At 42.4% G+C, this 18,712-nt stretch overlaps 1 protein-coding gene across 1 annotated transcript in view; it reads left to right on the top strand.

Annotated features, from left to right (window-relative positions):
* The window catches only part of LOC132407330 (centrosome-associated protein 350-like), a 171,492-nt gene that overhangs the window by 32,655 nt on the left and 120,125 nt on the right, over nt 1-18,712 (top strand). Inside the window, exons 4-7 of the mRNA XM_059993673.1 lie at nt 367-457; nt 2,284-2,413; nt 4,732-5,396; nt 18,434-18,571. Coding sequence (XP_059849656.1) covers nt 367-457; nt 2,284-2,413; nt 4,732-5,396; nt 18,434-18,571 — 1,024 coding nt within the window. The remainder of the gene's footprint in view (nt 1-366; nt 458-2,283; nt 2,414-4,731; nt 5,397-18,433; nt 18,572-18,712) is intronic.

Raw genomic sequence — 18,712 nt, forward strand, 5'->3', positions numbered from 1 at the left:
TTTTTATGGTATGGGGCCAGCAGATTTTCTAGACCATGGATTATCATTCCTATTAATAGCACAGCACACACTTTGACTCACAATGTATTAATGTTACTGCTACACAATAATGATAAACTTTTCATTGAACTGAGTAAGTTTGAAGGGAGCATGGGAAAAGAGATATTGGTGAGTTGGAAGGAGTACAGGAACGTGGCCCCTGGTGAGTTGGAAGGCAATTATTTCCTGGTGAATCAGCAGTTAAGACATTGAAATTTCTGAATAAACAAATAGTATATTATTGATGTTTAACTGCAGCTCTTTCTTGTTATTGTGAGAATTAAGTACATGGCTCTTGAGTTCTTGAGCTGTCTTGACAAATTTCAGTTACAACAGATTGAAAGCAAATTGAATTCTGAAGAGGATGAGCACTTTTCTGAGCCAAGGGTTCGAAAATGCCTACTTTTCGAGACACGAGGTGAGTTAGTGATTCATGTTTCTCCTTGTTTGATAAAACACAAAAGAAACCATTTAGCTCACTGTGCCTATTCAAGAATTAATCCGATACCCTTTATTATTAAATCTGTTTCTGTCGCACCTGCTTTCTGCTTTCACGTAGTACCTGCCACATCAAAGCAATTTGTTGTTTTCCTTAAACAGAACTTTATGGATGACTCTAAACTAACTTTTGGAATAGCTGGACAGGCCAAATAGCTCAGGGGAAATTAGGGAAAGCAAATAAATACTTTGATTGGCCAGTGATCCCTACATCCAGCAAGTTATCAGTAATGAGTAGTGTGGCAGGTACTCTACTGAAACCTGCTGGAAGTGAAGTGAGGGCTACATCCAAAATGCTGGAGGTCAGGCAGCATTTATGGAAGGGGATTAAACAGTTGAGAGTTTGGGCCAGGCAGAATCATTTATGGATATCAAGTGAGGACTGCCATGACCTGGGATGCCAGAAGCTAAATTGTAAATAGTTGTTGCCAATTTTTTGCCGAGGTATAACACACACTTTGTGGCCACTTTATTAGGTACACCTGTACTTCTACTCAATATTGCACATATCTCATCAGCCAATCATGTGGCAGCAACTCAATGCATTAAAGCACGCAGACATGGCCAAGAGGTTCAGTTGTTCAGACCTAACATCAGAGTGGGGAAGAAATGTGCTCTAAGGGACTCTAACCATGGGTTGATTGTTGGTGCCATATGGGGTGGTTTGAGTATCTCAGAAACTGGCATTTTCACACACAGTCTCTAGAGTTTAGAGAGAATTGTGCAAAACACAAAAAAATCCAGGGATTGGCAGTTCTGTAGACAAAAATGCCTTGTGAATGAGGGAGGTTAGAGGCAAATGACTAGTTCAAGATGCCAGGAAGATGCAGTATCTCAAATAATCACACATTACAACAGTGGTGTGCAAAAGAGAATCTCTGAATGCATGACACATCAAACCTTTGAAGTGGCTGGGCCACAGCAGCAGAAGAGCATGGACAGTTTACATCTCTTTTTTAAAGGAAAGAATTGGGCAATGGCCTGTGGTGGTGGTTGTTGAGTACTGGCTGATAGAGACTTCTCTATCAGAAGCGGCTCAGAAAGCGTCAAATGATGAGGAGAAGTTGCATAAACTGAGAGGCACAAGTAGTAAAGCTGTTGCTTTAGAACTCCAGCAAGCCAGGTTCAACCCTCATCTCCAGATCTACGTGTGAGGTTTGCACATTTTCCCTGATACCACATCAGCTTCCTCCAGTTGCTCAATTTTACTGCCACATCCCAAGGACATGTTTGCTCATTGGTTATTTTGCCGCTGTAACTGTGGAGGTGTATGATAGAGTTATTGAGAGTGTGTAGAGAATGGGTCCTAGGGAAGATTTCTGGGGGAAGAGGATTGCTCTGTGAGTCAGCAAAGATCGAGTGGGATGAATTCTTGCTTTTTCTGTTGTAAGGAAATATGGAAATCAAAAGCTGTGGGTTAGTATTATCTACTACGCAGTGTGAAACAAGGGACTGTTGCTGGCACCAGTTCCACATTAAGGGTTGGACTATAACAAATCAGCCTGTGAATATAATGGGTTAGGACATGTCCGGACTTGTTCTTGAGTCGGTTCTCTGCAAACAGCTGACCTACGGAGGGGAGGAATCATTTGTTTTTTTCCCTTCTTTTAAGATTTAAATGGAAGGCAGCCAAAATCAGGCTATTTATTCCAACAGTTGCCTCTGGCCTTGATGGCGTGAATACTATCAGAAGGTTTTTGGAATAGTCGTCTTGACGATATGCCTGCTGTTGGTGTGTTGTTGTAGGATGCAGTGTACAGAATACCAGCAGCCTTTCAGATGAAGGGAATTCACCACAGCGACCAGCTCCCATGAGTATCAGCAGACTGGGCACACAGGGAAGCCTCTCTCAGGGCTGGAACTCTTCCTCAAGCAGGTAAACCAGAATTTGTTTTCCTTGGTTGAATTTCAGGAATTTAGGTTCCCCCTGACAAAATGAGAATGGTGAGAATGGGATCTGGTGAGCAAACATTGCAGCAATATTTGAAGTCATTCAATCTCTTGGGTGTGTATTGGCTTGAAAAGAGCTAAACAACTAGTGTCAGACGAAGGACTGCTTGGGTCCCAATGAAGAGTCTCAGCCCGAAACGTCTGCTGTAGCATTTCATGTGTGTAGCTTTGTATTTCCAGCATCTGCAGAATCCCCTCTGCCCCAGGCACTCTGTTCTTTCATAGCTCAACAATATTTCTCCCCTTTAGAGTGGTCCCTCTATCTCTGTGCACTTTTCTTTTGTTAATGGAAGTAGATGTTGTCAAGAGTCAAGCAAAGAAATGGAGCATTAACAGACTGCTGGAGGAGCTCAGCAGGTCAGGCAACGTCTGTGGAGGCAAAGGGATAGTTTAAAATTGAGGCTGTTCATCAGGGTGGAGGGTATGAAGAGGAGATAGCAGCATTAAAAGGGGATGGGGAGTGTAGAATGTAGGAGCTGGCTGATGATAGGTGGATCAGTTTGATGGGCAGATGGAGCCAGGAGGCTCTGATGAGAAGGGAAAGTGATGTGGACCCAGGGAAGAGAGAGATGTGACCGATCAGAGTGACTGTTCTTCAGAGTGTGCAGCAATCTGTCCACAATGGCCAGCCACGCATCCCTTCCACACTGACCTGCCTTCAGCCTCTTCCCTTGCTAGAGAACGAGTGGAACTGCACCCCATATTCCCCCTGGGTAGTTTACAACCTGACAGCAAGAACACACTGTTCTTAAACTTAATGTCACCTGAACCCCCTTTGTTGCTTTCCCTTTCCTTTTGATCCACCCAGGCATCCTCATACACCCACTTCTTACCAGCATCTGCAGTCTCTTGTGTCTCCAAGTAACATGTATGGAGTAACATTTTATTTCCTTGAAGAATATTAATGAATCAGATATGTTTTATGATGTTCCAATAGTTTCATCAGTATTTTTATTTCAAAATTTATTTTGTTTTGTATCCCAAGGCTGTGGCCTTGGTTCTGGGCTCCACAACCACTGGGAACATCCTACCTGCATCTAATTTGTCCAGGAACTCAGCAGGCCAGGCAGCATCTATGGAAAAGAGTAACCAGACTGTTTACACACTTCCACAGATGCTGCTTGGCCTGCTGAGTTCCTCCAGCATTTTGTGTGTGTTGCTTGGATTTCCAACATCTGCTGATTGTCTCTTCTAATTTGTCCAGTCCTGTTAGCATTTTGACTTCTCTGAGATCCCCTGTTAATCTTATATTCCCGTGTTTATAAGTTTGACCAACCAGCTTGCATATCCTAGGAGCACTTGTTGTATTCCCACTATGGCAGGACTACCTTTCTCCAGATAATGAGACCAAAACAGCCCACAGAATTCTAGAAACAGTTACTCAAGGCCTTGCTTTGATTTGCTGAGTATTTCCCTCATGTCCTCTTTTTGTAAGGAATATGTCTGCTTTCATTTCAAATTCTCAAAGGGCAATGAAACCATTCAAGGTTAATTTTCAATCAATCCACATACTCAACAGCTCTTTATGAGAGAAATCACTAGAATTCCGCATTGCTTATGTCAGGAAATGCTCTTGGATATCATACTTGAGCCTCATAACTCTACATGAAGATATCGTTTCACTCTATCTATTTTAATGGTACTTTTTAAATCCAAGTGAAAGAATGCTTTCTACTTGAATTCTTTAACAGAACATGGTTCAATGGTTCTGTAGTTCCATTTAATATCAGAGAATGTATATAGTATACAACCTGAAATTCTTGCTCCTCACAGACATCCACAAAAAATAGAAGGGTACCCAAAAGAATGAATGACAGTAAAACATTAGAACCCCAATGCCCCCCCACACTCAAGCAGCTGCAAAGCATCAACCCTCCCCACCTCCCCCACCCCCACCCCCATATATTTTAGCAGAAAGCAGCAGTACCCACCACCCACCAAGGAAGCAATAGCAAAGCCCCGAAGATGGTAGCTGCAAAATTACAGCAGAATAGCGAGGGTAGAGACAGGGCTTTCCTAAGGTTGATGAAGGGCCTATTGTTGAACTGAAGCCTCCAAATGAATTCAACAGATCTTTAAAGCGGGAGCCTTCCTGTTGCTGTGGCTTGGAGCATGCTTCTCAAAAGTACAAAGAGGGAGAAAAATCATTCAATGATTATCTGCAGAAGAAAGTGATTTATCAACATATTTGCATACATGCATTCAAACTCCTAATTTTTACCTTCTTTTCAAATTCCCAATCAGATCAAATAGCAACGGAAAAGTGGATTACATACTGGAGAATGGTGGTTCTTCAATAAGAATGTTTTGGAATGAAAGTATAAACAGCTCGTACAAGCATGTTACTGACCATGCCTCTCAACTGTCTGCTGTAAATCAGACAATGAAAACTGCTGACCATAAGTCAAGTGATAACCAATCAACTAGAGTTATCCCAACGAGATTTGAAGAGTTGGCAGAATGGTATGTTTCAGAGAAAGGCTGCTACAAGGCTTGTAAGCAAGATGCCTGCAACCAATCCTACAAATGTAACCTTGAAGGAGAACCTCCAGTTGGCAATGGTGCTGATTTGGTATTTGACAATTGTAGCCAAGGGCAGATGTTACAAGAGCAGAAAAGTTCTCCACATGCTTTGGTTGCTGGTTCCTCCCTTAGTCCTCCTGGAGGTCCACTTATCCAGTCCCTGGAACTAAAACGGAGCAAGTCTCCCACCAACAAATTGGAGAGGCTCAAGGACCGGATAAGGGCACAGAGGAAGCTACAGAAAGAGCAGCAGTTTGTAAAGACTAACTCTGGTCTAACTCAAGAACAATCTGTCCCATTTCTCAGGCAGAAGACACACAAAGAAGGTTTGGAGAAATGTTTGGTCAGGAAAGTGGCCTCTGCACCACCAGCACCAGCCTACAAAGGCAAGTGACCATTTCTTTGTTTCAGGGATTATTGCCATGTGGATATTGTTTTCTTGTCAGCTACCTTTATTCTAAGAATGAAGTCTCTGAGTGGCTGAAACGTAACCCAGGTGATCAGTATTGAGCTACCATTCACTCACTCATGGGTTTTTCCATCTCTTCAGCAAATCAGGTAGCTAATTTCATGGTAGATTAAATTATTTAATTCATCTTATTGTAAATTACTTCATAAAATTCTTGGTATTTGTCATTCCTGATTTGATGCAACAATTGTTGGCCTCCATGCTTACAGTTCCTTGGGCCCTAATCTCTGAAATTATCTTGTCAAAGATGCTATTCTATTCATGTCACTTCTTTTTAGGAATATAAGAGATACTGCAGATGCTGGAAATCTTGATCAACACATGCAAAATGTCAGACAGCATCCATGGAAGGATATGAACAGTCGATGTTTTGGGACTGGAAAGGAAGGGGGGTGGGGGTGAGATGGAAAAGTACAAACTGGCAGGTGATAAGTGAAGTGGATGGGTGGTCCTTCTCTGACATATCTCTCCCCTTCCTTGATCTCTATGCCTTCATCTCTGGAGACAGACTGTCTACCATATCTTTTATAAACTTACAGAGTCTCATTTACCTTTACTATACCTCGTCCTGTCCTGTTACTAGTAAAAATGTCATGTGCCTTCTCTCAGTTCCCCCATCTCTGCTGCATCTATTCATCTCTTCTTTCGATGAGTCTTTCCATTCTAGAACATCGGAGATGTCCTTTTTTTTTCGTAAACAGAGTTGCCCTTCCACCACCGTCAATGCTGGCCTCACCTGCATTTCCCACACATCTACCCTCTCCCTATCCTGCCGTCACAACCGGAGGTTTCTTCTTCCCCTTACCTACCACCCCACAAGCCTTTGTATTTGGCACTTGCCTCTCCACAACTCTGCTATATCCAGTGGGATCCCACTATGAAGCACATCTTTCCCTACCCTGCAGCACCACGCCCTCCCCCCTGCCATTTTCTATAGGAATTGATCTCCATGTGACTCTCTTGTCCACTCGTACTTACTCATTGATCTCCCTCTTGGCACTTAACCTTGCAAATGTGACAAATGCTAGACCTCCTCCCCCACCTCCATTCAGGGCCTGAAACTGGTAACACTTCATCTTCAAGTCTTTTTGAATCATCTGTTGTATCCAGTGCTCCCAGTGAGACCTGATGCAGATTGAGGGACTGTCGAGCACCTTCACTTTAATGTCACAGAAGTTAGATCTTCCAATCACAGTCAATTTCAACTCAACTTCCTATTCCCATTCTGACATGTCTGTAAAATGGCCTCCTCTACACAAGGCCAGAATCAGGTTGGAGGGGCAACACCTCATATTTTGTTGTGGGAGTCTCCAACCTGATGGCTCAGACATCTATTTCCCCAACTTCCAGTAATTATTCTTGCTTTTCCCATTTCCATTTCTAGTTACCCTCTCATCCCTTCTTCTCCTTAGCTGCCCGTCACCTCTCTGATTAGTCCTTCTTCCCCTTTTCTATGGTCCAGTGTCCTCTCCTATTAGATTCTTTGTTCAGCCCTTTACCTCTCCCACCTCCTCACCCACCCACCTTCACCCTCACCTGGTCTTGTCTATCACCTGCCAGCTTGGACTCCACCCCCTCCCACCACCTTATTTTGGCTTCTGCCACCTTACTTTCCAGTCCTGATGAAGGGTCTCAACCTGAAACATTGGCTGTTTATTCCTCGCCATAGATGCTGCCTGACCAGCTGAGTTCTTCCAGCACTTTGTGTGTTGATCTCCATTTTATGATACTCCCTTAAATCCAGATCTGGCCAAAATCTCCTGGTCTTTGTATATGCAGCAATGTTTTAGATTGTTTCGTAGCTGCTCTGAAATTACCTTGGGATATGAAAGTGACCCTGATGGTGCACCTGGTAGGCACTGAAAACTTGTGCCAACTAACCGGTGGGAGTGTTTAAGCACATCTTCAACCTCTCACTTCCGCAGACAGAAGTTCCCACTTGCTTGAAAAGGCAATAATTACACTAGAGCTGAAGAAGAGCAGGGTGACCTGCCTTAGCGACCATTGCCCAGTAGCACTCACATCCACTGTGATGAAGTACAGGTTGGTCATGGCCAGAATCAATTCCTACCCAAGTAAGGATCTGGACCCATGCAATTTGCCTTTTGTTACTGGAGGTTAGCAGTGGATGCAATTTCACTGGCTCTCCACTTGGCCTTGAATCACCTGCACAACAGCAAGACTTGCTTCTGGCTGCAGCTTATTGGTTTCCAGTTCAGCTTTCAATACTATTATACCCTCAGTACTAATCAACAAGCTCTGTACCTCCCTCTGCAAATAGATCCTTGATTTGTCACCAGGAGACCACAGTTAGTGCGGATCGGAAATAACATCTCATCCTCACTGACAATCAATCCTGACACACCTGAAGGATGTGTGATTAGCCCATAGCTCAGCTCTCTCTATGCCCATAACTGTGTGGCTAGGCACAGCTCAAACACCATCTATAAATTTGCTGATGACACCACTATAGCTGGCAGAATTTCTGATGGCGATGGGAAGGCGTACAAGAGTGAGATAGATCAGAAGGTTGAGTAGAGGCACAACAACAGTCAGTGAGACCAACGAACTGATTGTGGACTTAAGGAAGGGGAAGTCAAGGGAACGCACGCTAGTCCTCATCGAGGGATCAACAATAGAAAGGGTGAGTGGTTTCAAGTTCCTGAGCGACAACATCTCTGAAGACCTATCCTGAGCCTAATGTATGGATGTAATTGCAAAGAATGCATGACAGTGGATATATTTGGTTGGGAGTTTAAGGAGAATTGGAATGTTACCAAAGACTAGCAAATTTCTACAGATGTATGGTTGCGAGTTTTTTTGATCTGGTTTGGTATGGAGGGGCCACTCCATAGAATTAGAAAATGCTGCAGAAGGTTGAAAACTCAGCCAGCTCCTCCATGGGCACTAAGCTCCCCAGTGTCTTCAAAAGGCGATGCCTCAAAAAGACTGTGGCCATCATTAAGGACCCCCATTGTCCAGGAGTCACCTTTTCACTTCTCATCACGGAGGAGATACAAGAGCCTGAAGATTCAGGAACAGCTTCTGCCCTCCTCCATCAGATTTCTGAATGAACAGTAAACACATGTACACTATGTTCACTACCTCACCTTTTTTCTTTTTTTTTCTTTTTTTGCTCTCTTTTTACACTACTTATTTAATTCATTTTTTCTTTATTTTCCTATTGTAATTTATAGTTTTTTAAAATTATGTATTGCACTGTACACAAACAATAAACTTCAAGATAGCCAGCAATATTAAAGCTGATTTTATTACCATTGATCAAGTCGTCGTTATTTCAGATGAAGGGAGACAACCTGAAAAAATGCCAATCCATTTCCCTCCACAGATCAACACACACAAAATGGTGGAGGAACTCGGCAGGCCAGGCAGCATCTATGGGAATTAATATAAACAATCAACATTTCAGGCCAAGGCCCTTCTTCAGAACTGGAAAGGAAGGGGGAGGGTGCCAGAACAAAAAAGTGGGGGAAGGGGAAGGAGAATAGCGAGAAGGAGTTAGGTGAAGCCAGGTGGGTAGGAAAGGTCTGGCGAGGAAGGAATCTGATCGGAGAGGAGAGTGGAACACAAGAGAAAGGGAAGAAAGAGGGTCCCGGGGGAGGTGATAGGCAGTTGAGAAGAAGAGGCAAGGGGCCTCTTTTCCATAGATGCTGCCTGACCAGCTGAGTTCCTTCAGCATTTTGTGTGTGTTGCTTTGGATTTCCAGCATCTGCGGACTTTCTCATGTTTATGATTTGTTGTCCCTCCACAGATCCTCTCTGACCCATTGAAATCCGTCAGCTATTTGTTTCTCTGTATTCATCTGCAGACTCTTGTGTCTCTGTGTAGTAAGGGAATTTACTCTGTTTGTTCAGTCTTGCCTTAAATCTTAACTCTTTGGACCTTGTAATCATACAAAAAGTTTGTCAGGGTTGGTAGTATCAACTCCTTTCATCATATGCTGTGTCGTTCTTTACAAATGAAAATACACTAACGTTTAAAGTGGAATTTTAATCGTTTAAGGCCTGTTTATTTGATAGCTGTGCACTTGCAAATCCTTATGCTAGTTGCTAATGAATTGCAAACTAACTTCGGTATCGGAGGTTTATTGAACAACGTTGTGTGAATCTGTTGTTGGTTTCAGAGGGAAATAACTGGAATTGGTACCCTAGGCTGAGTCTCATGTTATTGACAGTTGCTCTAGGGTGCTAATTATGCAAAGGCAAATCCTAAATATCCATGAAATAAATTATTCACTTTTTCCAATGGAAAAGGTGTAGAATTTCATAATATTAGTGAATATCTCCTGACACTGCTTGCTGTTATTTTTCTTTTCCAAAATATGTAAATAGTGCTCTCTTCACTTGCTGCAATAAATTGGTGTCTATCACACATTAAACTTACATAAATAAGTAAGTGCACCGTGTTGACACTGCATATATGCATCTATATGCATTTTTTTCAACAGAGATCCTCCCATTTAAAAAGCTCCTTTTACTCCAAGGTGAACTGGTATCTGAGCTGAGACTAATCTCCCAATGCATTTTGTTCCTGCGCATGACTGATGCCATGAAAAAACAATCTCATTGTTGCCAGGGTCTCTTGGCTGGTGAAAGGTCTTAGTGCATGAATTCATTTGTAGTTAGTGCTGTTGACAATTATGTTAAGTCAGAGATGAAGTTAACAACCTTCCCCTTCACTTGGTCTCACCTATCACCTGCCAGTTTGTACTCCTTCCCCACCTCAACAACTTTTCCAACTTTCTAAATTGGAAAACAAACTTTTTTATTCTGGTTTCCGCCACTTTCCACACTAACCCTGATGAAGGGTCTCAGCCTGAATTTTTGATGGTTTATTACACTCCATAGGTGCTGTCTGATTTCTATCATTCAGAGGAGATAAGTTGTTCTCACACTTTAGGAAATTGGTTTGCATTGCTTCATTCAATTCTTTCAGATAATAAGCTTTCAAATTTTTCAGTTCAATCTGGTTCATCCTAGCATTGCAGCTTGTAGTTACAATTTACAAAATTTGTCTCTACTGAGATTTTCAACTTTGTTGGACTGAAAAGTAATGGACAATTTGCCTACGAGGAGAACAAGTAGGTTTTGCTGATCTCATTTCCCCTGAAGTTGTTACTTAAGGGACAACAATCTTCCAAATATATTCCGATTTATTTTCCTCTTGGATCTGTGATTTTCCATCTATGTGTGCTGCTATGCCCAGAAAGTTCAAGGTCAACTTCACTTCCCGATGAGGGTTTCAACCTCAAGTGTCAGCAATCTCCCACCCACGGATGCTGCTCCATTTGGTGAGCTCCTCCAGCAGATTGTTTGTTGCTCCAAATTCCAGCATCTGCAGTTTCTTGTGCCTCGAGTTCAGCTAGTTTCTCTGCCTTGGGATCATTCCAGGCCACCGCTGCTAAGAGGACACTTCATCTAATTTCCTTCAAAGACAGCGGCGTTTGCCCTTGTGGCAGCCTTCCTGAAAGAACACATTCATAGGCTGCAATCTCAGACAGAGGTTTCCCAAGCAACATCCTGTTAGGAGCTTCAAACTAATTCTGGATGCCCTTCCTAGTCTCCTTGTAGAGTAGGAGGAATATGTTTCCTGACAGCACTTTTTTTTTACACCAACTTGACCAGATCTTCGTGACCCCTTGGCTGCACTCTCATTTTTCATCTATCATTCTCTCTTCCGTTCATTTGATTGCAACATTCCCTGGAAGCTGGGAGCCTGCTGTGTGGATAGTAATATTTCACCGCAGGAGCTGGCTGGAAACAACATGTAGCCAGAATATTTGACATGTGTAAAAGCTTATGGTACATGAGGGATGGTGAGCTGAAACGGAAGGAAGTCAACTCCCTTCTGTCTGTCTTGGAGCTGGAGTAGTCAATCTCTCAAATACTACTTGGGTGATCCATAACAATGGCCTGAATTTTGTGTCACACACAAGTATGACTCTCTCTGCACAAGGACTGGAGCCTCCCAGAGGCTGAAAACAACACATCAACTATGAATTAGTTTGTGGACTGAAGGAAGTGCAGCTCTCTCTCAGCTCCAATGACCCAGGTTCAGTTCTGGTGCTGTCTGTGTGGAGTTTGCATGGTCTCCCTGTGCCCAGGTTGGCTTTGCCTTGATGTTCCTCTTTCCTCCCCCTATTTGGTCGGTTTAAGTTGCCACCAGTGTAGGTGAGTGAAAGAGTCAGTAATATTGATGGGCATGTGTGAGTAGGTGAATGGGATTGCTCTAAGAATCAGATGGGCTCTCTGGACCAACTAACCGTTCTCTATGTTGAAAGGAAATATAATTTTTTTTAAAAAAAGTATAAAAAAACATAAAACCCAGAAGTTTATTAAGGCAGATTGTGTGCTGTAAATCTTCTCCCAGCCCCAAAGTACAGCTGCGCGTAAAAGAAGTGAAAATTAGGATGTTATACTTCTGTCTCTCATCTACATTTCCTTTGGGCTCAGCCTTTTGGCAGCATGTGATCGGTGAATTTACCCTTGAGAACATGCTTAGCAGTAATTTTACACTCCAATGCTGAAATAGTATCATAAACAGATGAACTGGGTTGGGTGTGGTGAGTATATTGAGTAAACATCTTGAGATTTCAGGTGGATATGTGAGATTGAAACATCAGAAATTGTGGAGTAAGTGTACTGAGACCAAAGTAGAGTGGCTTGTTGTTACTGTGGGTCTTCCACCAGACTAGTGGAGATGATAATCACCTTTGGGAGAGAAATTGCTTTGACTGAATTTATTCTTTTCAAGAGAGCCTTTACTTTCTATCGGAGTTGACTTTAATGTCTAGAGAGAATGCAACTGGAGATCCAGCTGAGACCATTAGATGTAGGAGCAGAAGTAGGCCATTCGGCCCATCGAGTCTGCTCCACCATTCAATCATGGCTGACTTATTTATTCCACACAGCCCCATATAAGGTTCCAAACTGGTTTTCAAAAGAATGGTCTGGGCAGACCCAGGGGTTTCCTGCTAATTGTAGAGGTTGTACAAACCTCTGTGAGGTTCAGCAGGTGGATTTATTACTGTCTGTGCAGTTATGACTCCAGCTATTGCAATATGATACGGGGCCTGAAGTAGCCACAGTTGGTGTTGCACTGTTGGTTTTCAATGTTATTTAATCACCAACCTCCAACTGCCCTGAGAAAGTAGGGATACAACCAGACAGCTTGTTATCCACGAATGATTTCCATGAACAAATTGAATCTTTGCAACAATCCGCCAGCTTCATGGTCATTTTTACTGACACCATTATTTATTGCTGGAGTTACTTCCCAAATGAATTCACAGTCTCAAGCTCTGAAGGATGCATTTGATCTCTCAGTTTCCAGAGATTTGGTTCACATCTCTGGATTTCTAATTCGGAATATGAACCATTGCCCAGTGTATCCAGAAAACCAGTTTCTCCCATCTGCCATCAGATTTCTGAACGGACAAAGAATCCATCAACACTGACTATTTTTGCTCCCTGTTTGCAATACTTATTTATTTTTCATATATATTTCTTATTAAAATTTATAGTATATCTTATGTATTGCATTGTACCTCTGCCGCAAAACATCAAATTTCACAACATATGTTGGTGATAATAAATCTGATTCTGATTCTCACATTTGACTTCATGGTGCAATCAAAATCTCAGTGTTTGTGGATCATATTTTTCTTTCTCTTGCACTCTTTTTTTAAAAATTGTAAACCCATTCTCCACAACCCCTAGTAATCAGCTTACAAACTCTTCACAGTTGCCTGTTGCATCTTCCTGCTGTAATATATTGTTACTGCACAGAATCAGACCACAGACTTTAACAGAAAGTGCACTTCAAACTGCGAAACAAGTGATGGCTATAGCGATTAGTCAGATGACTGTGTGACAGAGGAATTAGCCTTGGGCCAGACGCGTTGCTCTATCCCTCCGGTCACTGCATGCACTTGTGAAGGAAAGTGTCAATCGAATGGCTTGAGATGTACGATAATGACACAGTTGCCAAATAGATCTGTGACTGGCCTGCATTTAAGATGAAGTGGCTGCTCCTGGGACCCATTAAATAAGTAATTATCACACAGTGGCAGATCAACTGCCTATTCTGGTCTGAGTTTCTGCACTCTGTCCCTGTACATGTGCAGGGTATTATTTGTGGAGAACTGTCAGAGTCCTACAGTGTCATTGTTGGTGTAAGACCCATATACCATAGAAGAGCTGCTATAATTTTCAATATTGCTCCATCCAGCTGAACTGCAAATTTGAGATAATGACCTTGCTTGTGTTTGTCTCTAAGCTGGCATCTCTTTAAAAGTGTTAAAAGTGAAACGTCGAAATTCAAAGTAAATTTATTATCAAATTGCATACACGTCATCATATACATCCCTGAAATTTAGTTTCTTGCAGGCATTCACAGTAAATTCAAAAAACACAACAGAATCAATGAAAGGGCTGCTCCAAACAGGACAAGACGATCAATGTGTAAAAGACAACAAACTGCAAATACAAGAAGGGAAAAAATAAGAAATAATACAGATTGAGTACCCCTTATCCCCAATTCCAAAATCCTAAAACCTTTGAATTCCGAACTTTTTCAGCGCTGACATGATTCAAGGTACATTTATTATCAAAGAATGTATAAAATTATACAACCTTGAGATTTGCTTGCTCACAGGTAGTCACAAAACAGGAAACCAAAAAGAACCCAATTAAGAAAAAAAAGAATAAACATAAAAATAAAACACCAACACCCAATCTGCAAGAGAGAGAAAAGAAACAAATTATGCAAACAATTGAAATGTATAACAGCATTCCAAGCCAAAAATGAATCCTCAGATCCGAACCCCCGAGCAGCTTGGACTAGGTCCAAAGCCTTGCTTATCAGTTCATCATGTTAGTGGGCACGGAGCACAGCAGCCAGGGCAGTCTTCATAGCCTCAGCACCATAGAGATGACCGTTAAAGAGAGCCAGCGAAATTATCTCTCATCCTGACCGACACAGTCTATCTGGACCAATGTTTAAACTGACCCAGTGATACAACAGCAAAAAGCTCCATGCCTTGGAGAGAGGAGAGAAGATCGCAGAGAGCGAGCAAAATCAGCTCTCGTCTCCAATGTGGACTGGTGTTTAAATTGTCTAAACAGCGCATTGTACCTCACACTAGGACCCAGGCACCATTGCTGTGAAAGATTCTGGGCCTAGACTATGCTGCCCAGTGATTCAGTCCAGCCCAAAGCACCTCTCATGCTCTTCAAATCAGCTCAGCGCCCAGCGTCACAAATGGAAAATTCCACAAGACACTGGGAAGGTTCCCAGGTCTCTGTGCACCACAGACTGTTTTGAGAAGTGAGCTCACATATGTAACAAACAGAAGTTAATGAAAAATAGAAGAGCACTCCATAGAAAATGAAGATCTTGATTGTATATTGAAAGAGTGGATTCTTCAGTGTTGGAGTGAACATATGCCACTTAACAGAATGCTGGTCATGAAACAAGCAAGATCTATCACACCAAACTGAAAATTGAAGGTAAATGAGGAAATGCTGTGTTCTGTGTTGCACGGGGACATGGTTCGCTGAGGGCTTCTCGCTACACAGGATAGACTGGACTGCTGACTCAGTGAATGCAAAAGGTGGGGTTCTGTGCTTCATGATAAACTCTTCGTGGTGCACAGACATAGCAGTCTTGTTACACTCTTGTTCCCCAGACCTGGAATATCTGATGATTAAGTGCCAACTGTTATATTTACCAAAGATTTATCCTCTGTGATCCTGACTACAGATGTACAGATAAACAGGCACTTGATGTATTGAATGGTGCAATTAGCAAACAAGGAGTGGCCTACCCTTGTGCCTTTCAAGTCATTTTTGGGGATTTCAGTCAAGAAAACTTTGTCCAATTAACATCAGCATATAACCTGTAGCACCAGGGATCGCAACACACTCAACCACTGTTACACTACGATTAGGAACATGCCCAGACCAAAATTTCGGTAAATCTAACCACTTAGCTGTCCTCCTTCTATCTGCATGCAGGCTGAAGTTAAAGAGCAAAGCTCTAGAGATGAGGACAACAAGGGGGTGGTTGTGGGAGGCTGAGGAGCGGCTACAGGATTGCTTCAAGTAGGTAGGCTGGCATGTGTTCAAGGGTAATTAATGGATCTGAACCAATACACTAAGGTTGTCACAGACTTTATCAAAACAGTTTTTGATTGGTACGTTCCCACAATATCATTCAGAGTCTTCACCAGCAAGAAGCCCTTGATGAACCATGAGATCTGCAGTGGGCTGAGGACCAGCAGTGCCATTCAGGTCTGGCAACCATGTGAAATACAAGAGGTCTGGGTACAATCTCCGGAAAGAAATTTCACATGTGACATGGCAATTCTGGATGAAACAGAATCACTGAAGGATGCTCTACAGCTGTTGTAGCTCTTGAATGCTCTGCAAAGAGAACTCAAATGACATCCAGCAAAGCTTTCTTCCCATATGAACGCAGTGCCTTCTATGCTCACTTTGCCAATCAACACATGGAAGAGCCTTCACAACCTCCCACAGCCTGAACGACCCTGTGATTTCAGCCCCCGATGCCAGTGTAAGATCATCCTTCAGGAGGGTGAACCCCAGAAAGCATCCGGCCCAGCTGGGACTCCTACCCGAACACTAAAGACCAGTGCTAATTAACCGGCTGGTGTATTTACCAATGTCATTAACCTTTGCTAAGTGTTTTTTTTAACTCTTTAAAGTCCGGGAGACATGAATTGGATGCAATATTTCCTAAACCTTATTGACAGTAAGATTGGACAGTTTTCAAGATTATGATTCCTCAGATAGGGACTTTTTAATCTTGTGGGATGCCTGAATAAGCCTACTCTCTGCTCTCTCTTTGTTTCAATTGTAACCCCCTGGGTCGCCTCAGGCTCGCTCAGCTCGTTTCCGTCCAGGGGGGAGCAGCCTTCGGCCCCGCCAAACTGGGTAATCAGCTGGTATGGATGCTGTGTGATGTCCCCGCCTCGCCCAAAAAAAACAGACTATACACCATAAGTGATTAAATGAGTACAATTTATAAAGGTTACTATAACTAAGTGATTAATAACGATACAGTATATATGAAGAGAAAAATTAAATACAAGGCGCCAAACTTATCAAAGTCCAAACCACTTCGTGCACAACCATTGGAGCTCAATTTCTGAAGTCTTCTGGCCACCATTCGATCCCCTCCGAACTCCTCGACTCGCAGCTCAGGACCCTCCGAGTGGTCAACCAAGCACATCTAGCTGCATCCCCCCTCCTCGGAGTACCTCCCGGCCTCGGACCCCTGCTTGGGGTCCGATCCTCGCCCAGCTTACAGCATTGCGTTCTCTCTCTCTCGACCCCCTCGCGCTGATCTCCCCAAAAGCCCGTCAACAAAAGCTTACATACTCAGAAGAAAGAATATTAATCCCCATTTGGTTTACAAAGGAATACAATTCTCCCAGCACTCTCTCGCAACAAAGAAACATTTCTGCTTTTAACAAAACAAAAGAAGCCCTTTTGATTACATACACAGTAACAAAGAAAAAAGAAGAAACCCCCTTTACACAATCAACTGTTGACTTTGTACAAAGTTCGCCTTATTAGCTTTGAATTACGCATCGTATCAATCACTGTTTGGAATTGTTGCTAAGTTGTATGAATACATTACTCTTTACTCTGTTAATTCAGTGAAATTGTGAAGAGCATTCTGACAGGCTGCATCACTGTCTGGTATGGGGGGGGGGGGGGGTGCAGTGTGGTGTAGGTTCCTGCACAAGACTGAAAGAAGCCACCAAGAGTTGTAAAGTGAGTCAGCTCCATCTTGGGCACCAGCCTCCCTAGTACCAAGATATCTTCAAGGAGCGGTGCCTCAGAAAGGCAACATCCATTATTATGGATTCCCATCACCCAGGGCATGCCCTCTTCTCATTGTTATCATCAGGAAGGAGGTACAGAAGCCTGAAGGCACACATTCAGTGATTCAGAAACAGCTTCTTCCCCTCTGCCATCCAATTTCTGAATGGAGAATGAACTCATAAACACTACTTCATTTAAAAAAAATATATATATTCTTCTGTTTTTGCACTATTTTAAATCTATTGAAGATACACACATATACTTACAGTAATTGATTTTTTTATTTATTTCTATATTATCACGTATTGTATTGAACTGCAGCTGCTAAGATAACAAATTTCACAACACATGCCGGTGATAATAAACCTGATTTTGAAATCTGTATCTGTTTACTATTTAATTTTGTAATTTCCAGATGTTTTTATTTTTTGTTGGATGGAAAGTCATTTTTTTAATAACTATTGTTAAGGTGAATTGTTTACCTATCCCAGGGCATTCTGACTCGCTTAAGTGCAACTTTAGCAACATTAAATAAGGAACAAAGCACCTCTTAATTTTACCCAATCATGTCAGAGTTACAAAATGGGGCAATTGTTCAGCACCAGAGGGAGCCTGTGACTTCTCATTGTACCTGTACTGGTGCTTGGACCATTCCACTCCTCTGATGTTTCTTCATAGCCTTATTTCCTTTTCTGCCCTTCAGAAATTTATTTGATTACCATTTTTAAAATTAGGGTGGAGCTTCTTTCACCAAGATTTGAGATCAGAAATTCTAGATCTAAACAATCAGATCTTTTCCATCTGAACAATTCGGTCGAGTTAGTAAAGAAGTAGTTTCATCAACACAAGAGAGTCTGTAGATGTTGGAAATCCAGAACAACACAAACAACATGCTGGAGGAACTCAGTAGGCCAGGTAACATTATTGGAAAGGAATAAACAGCTGATGCTGAGACCCTCCATCATCATTTTGTGTATTTTACCAATTTGCTTAAATCTGTTTTCTCTGATTATTTGCCCTCCAATCAATGGAACCGAGTCTGCTCCATCAGTAGTAGTTGAATTATTCCATTTTGTTTCAGGTTTCAATGCTGTTAAGCTGATTCCTGAAATTGAAAGCTGCACTGGTGTGGAGAAGTCAGAGGGGATTTCAGCAGGGAATTCTCCCATCAGCAGCCGGGGACGCATGCGACACAGAGCCTACAGACATCAAGAAGCAGGTTTGAAATGGTTGATAAACTCAAGTTCTGCAGATGCTGGAAATCCAAAGCAACACACACAAAATGCCGGAGGAACTCCGCCACCCCATCTCTTCTATTTTCCACTCTGGCCTCTTATCCCTTCTCATCTGCCTATCACCT

This window comes from Hypanus sabinus, chromosome 18, assembly GCF_030144855.1.
Source record: "Hypanus sabinus isolate sHypSab1 chromosome 18, sHypSab1.hap1, whole genome shotgun sequence".
In the NCBI taxonomy this organism is placed as follows: domain Eukaryota; kingdom Metazoa; phylum Chordata; class Chondrichthyes; order Myliobatiformes; family Dasyatidae; genus Hypanus; species Hypanus sabinus.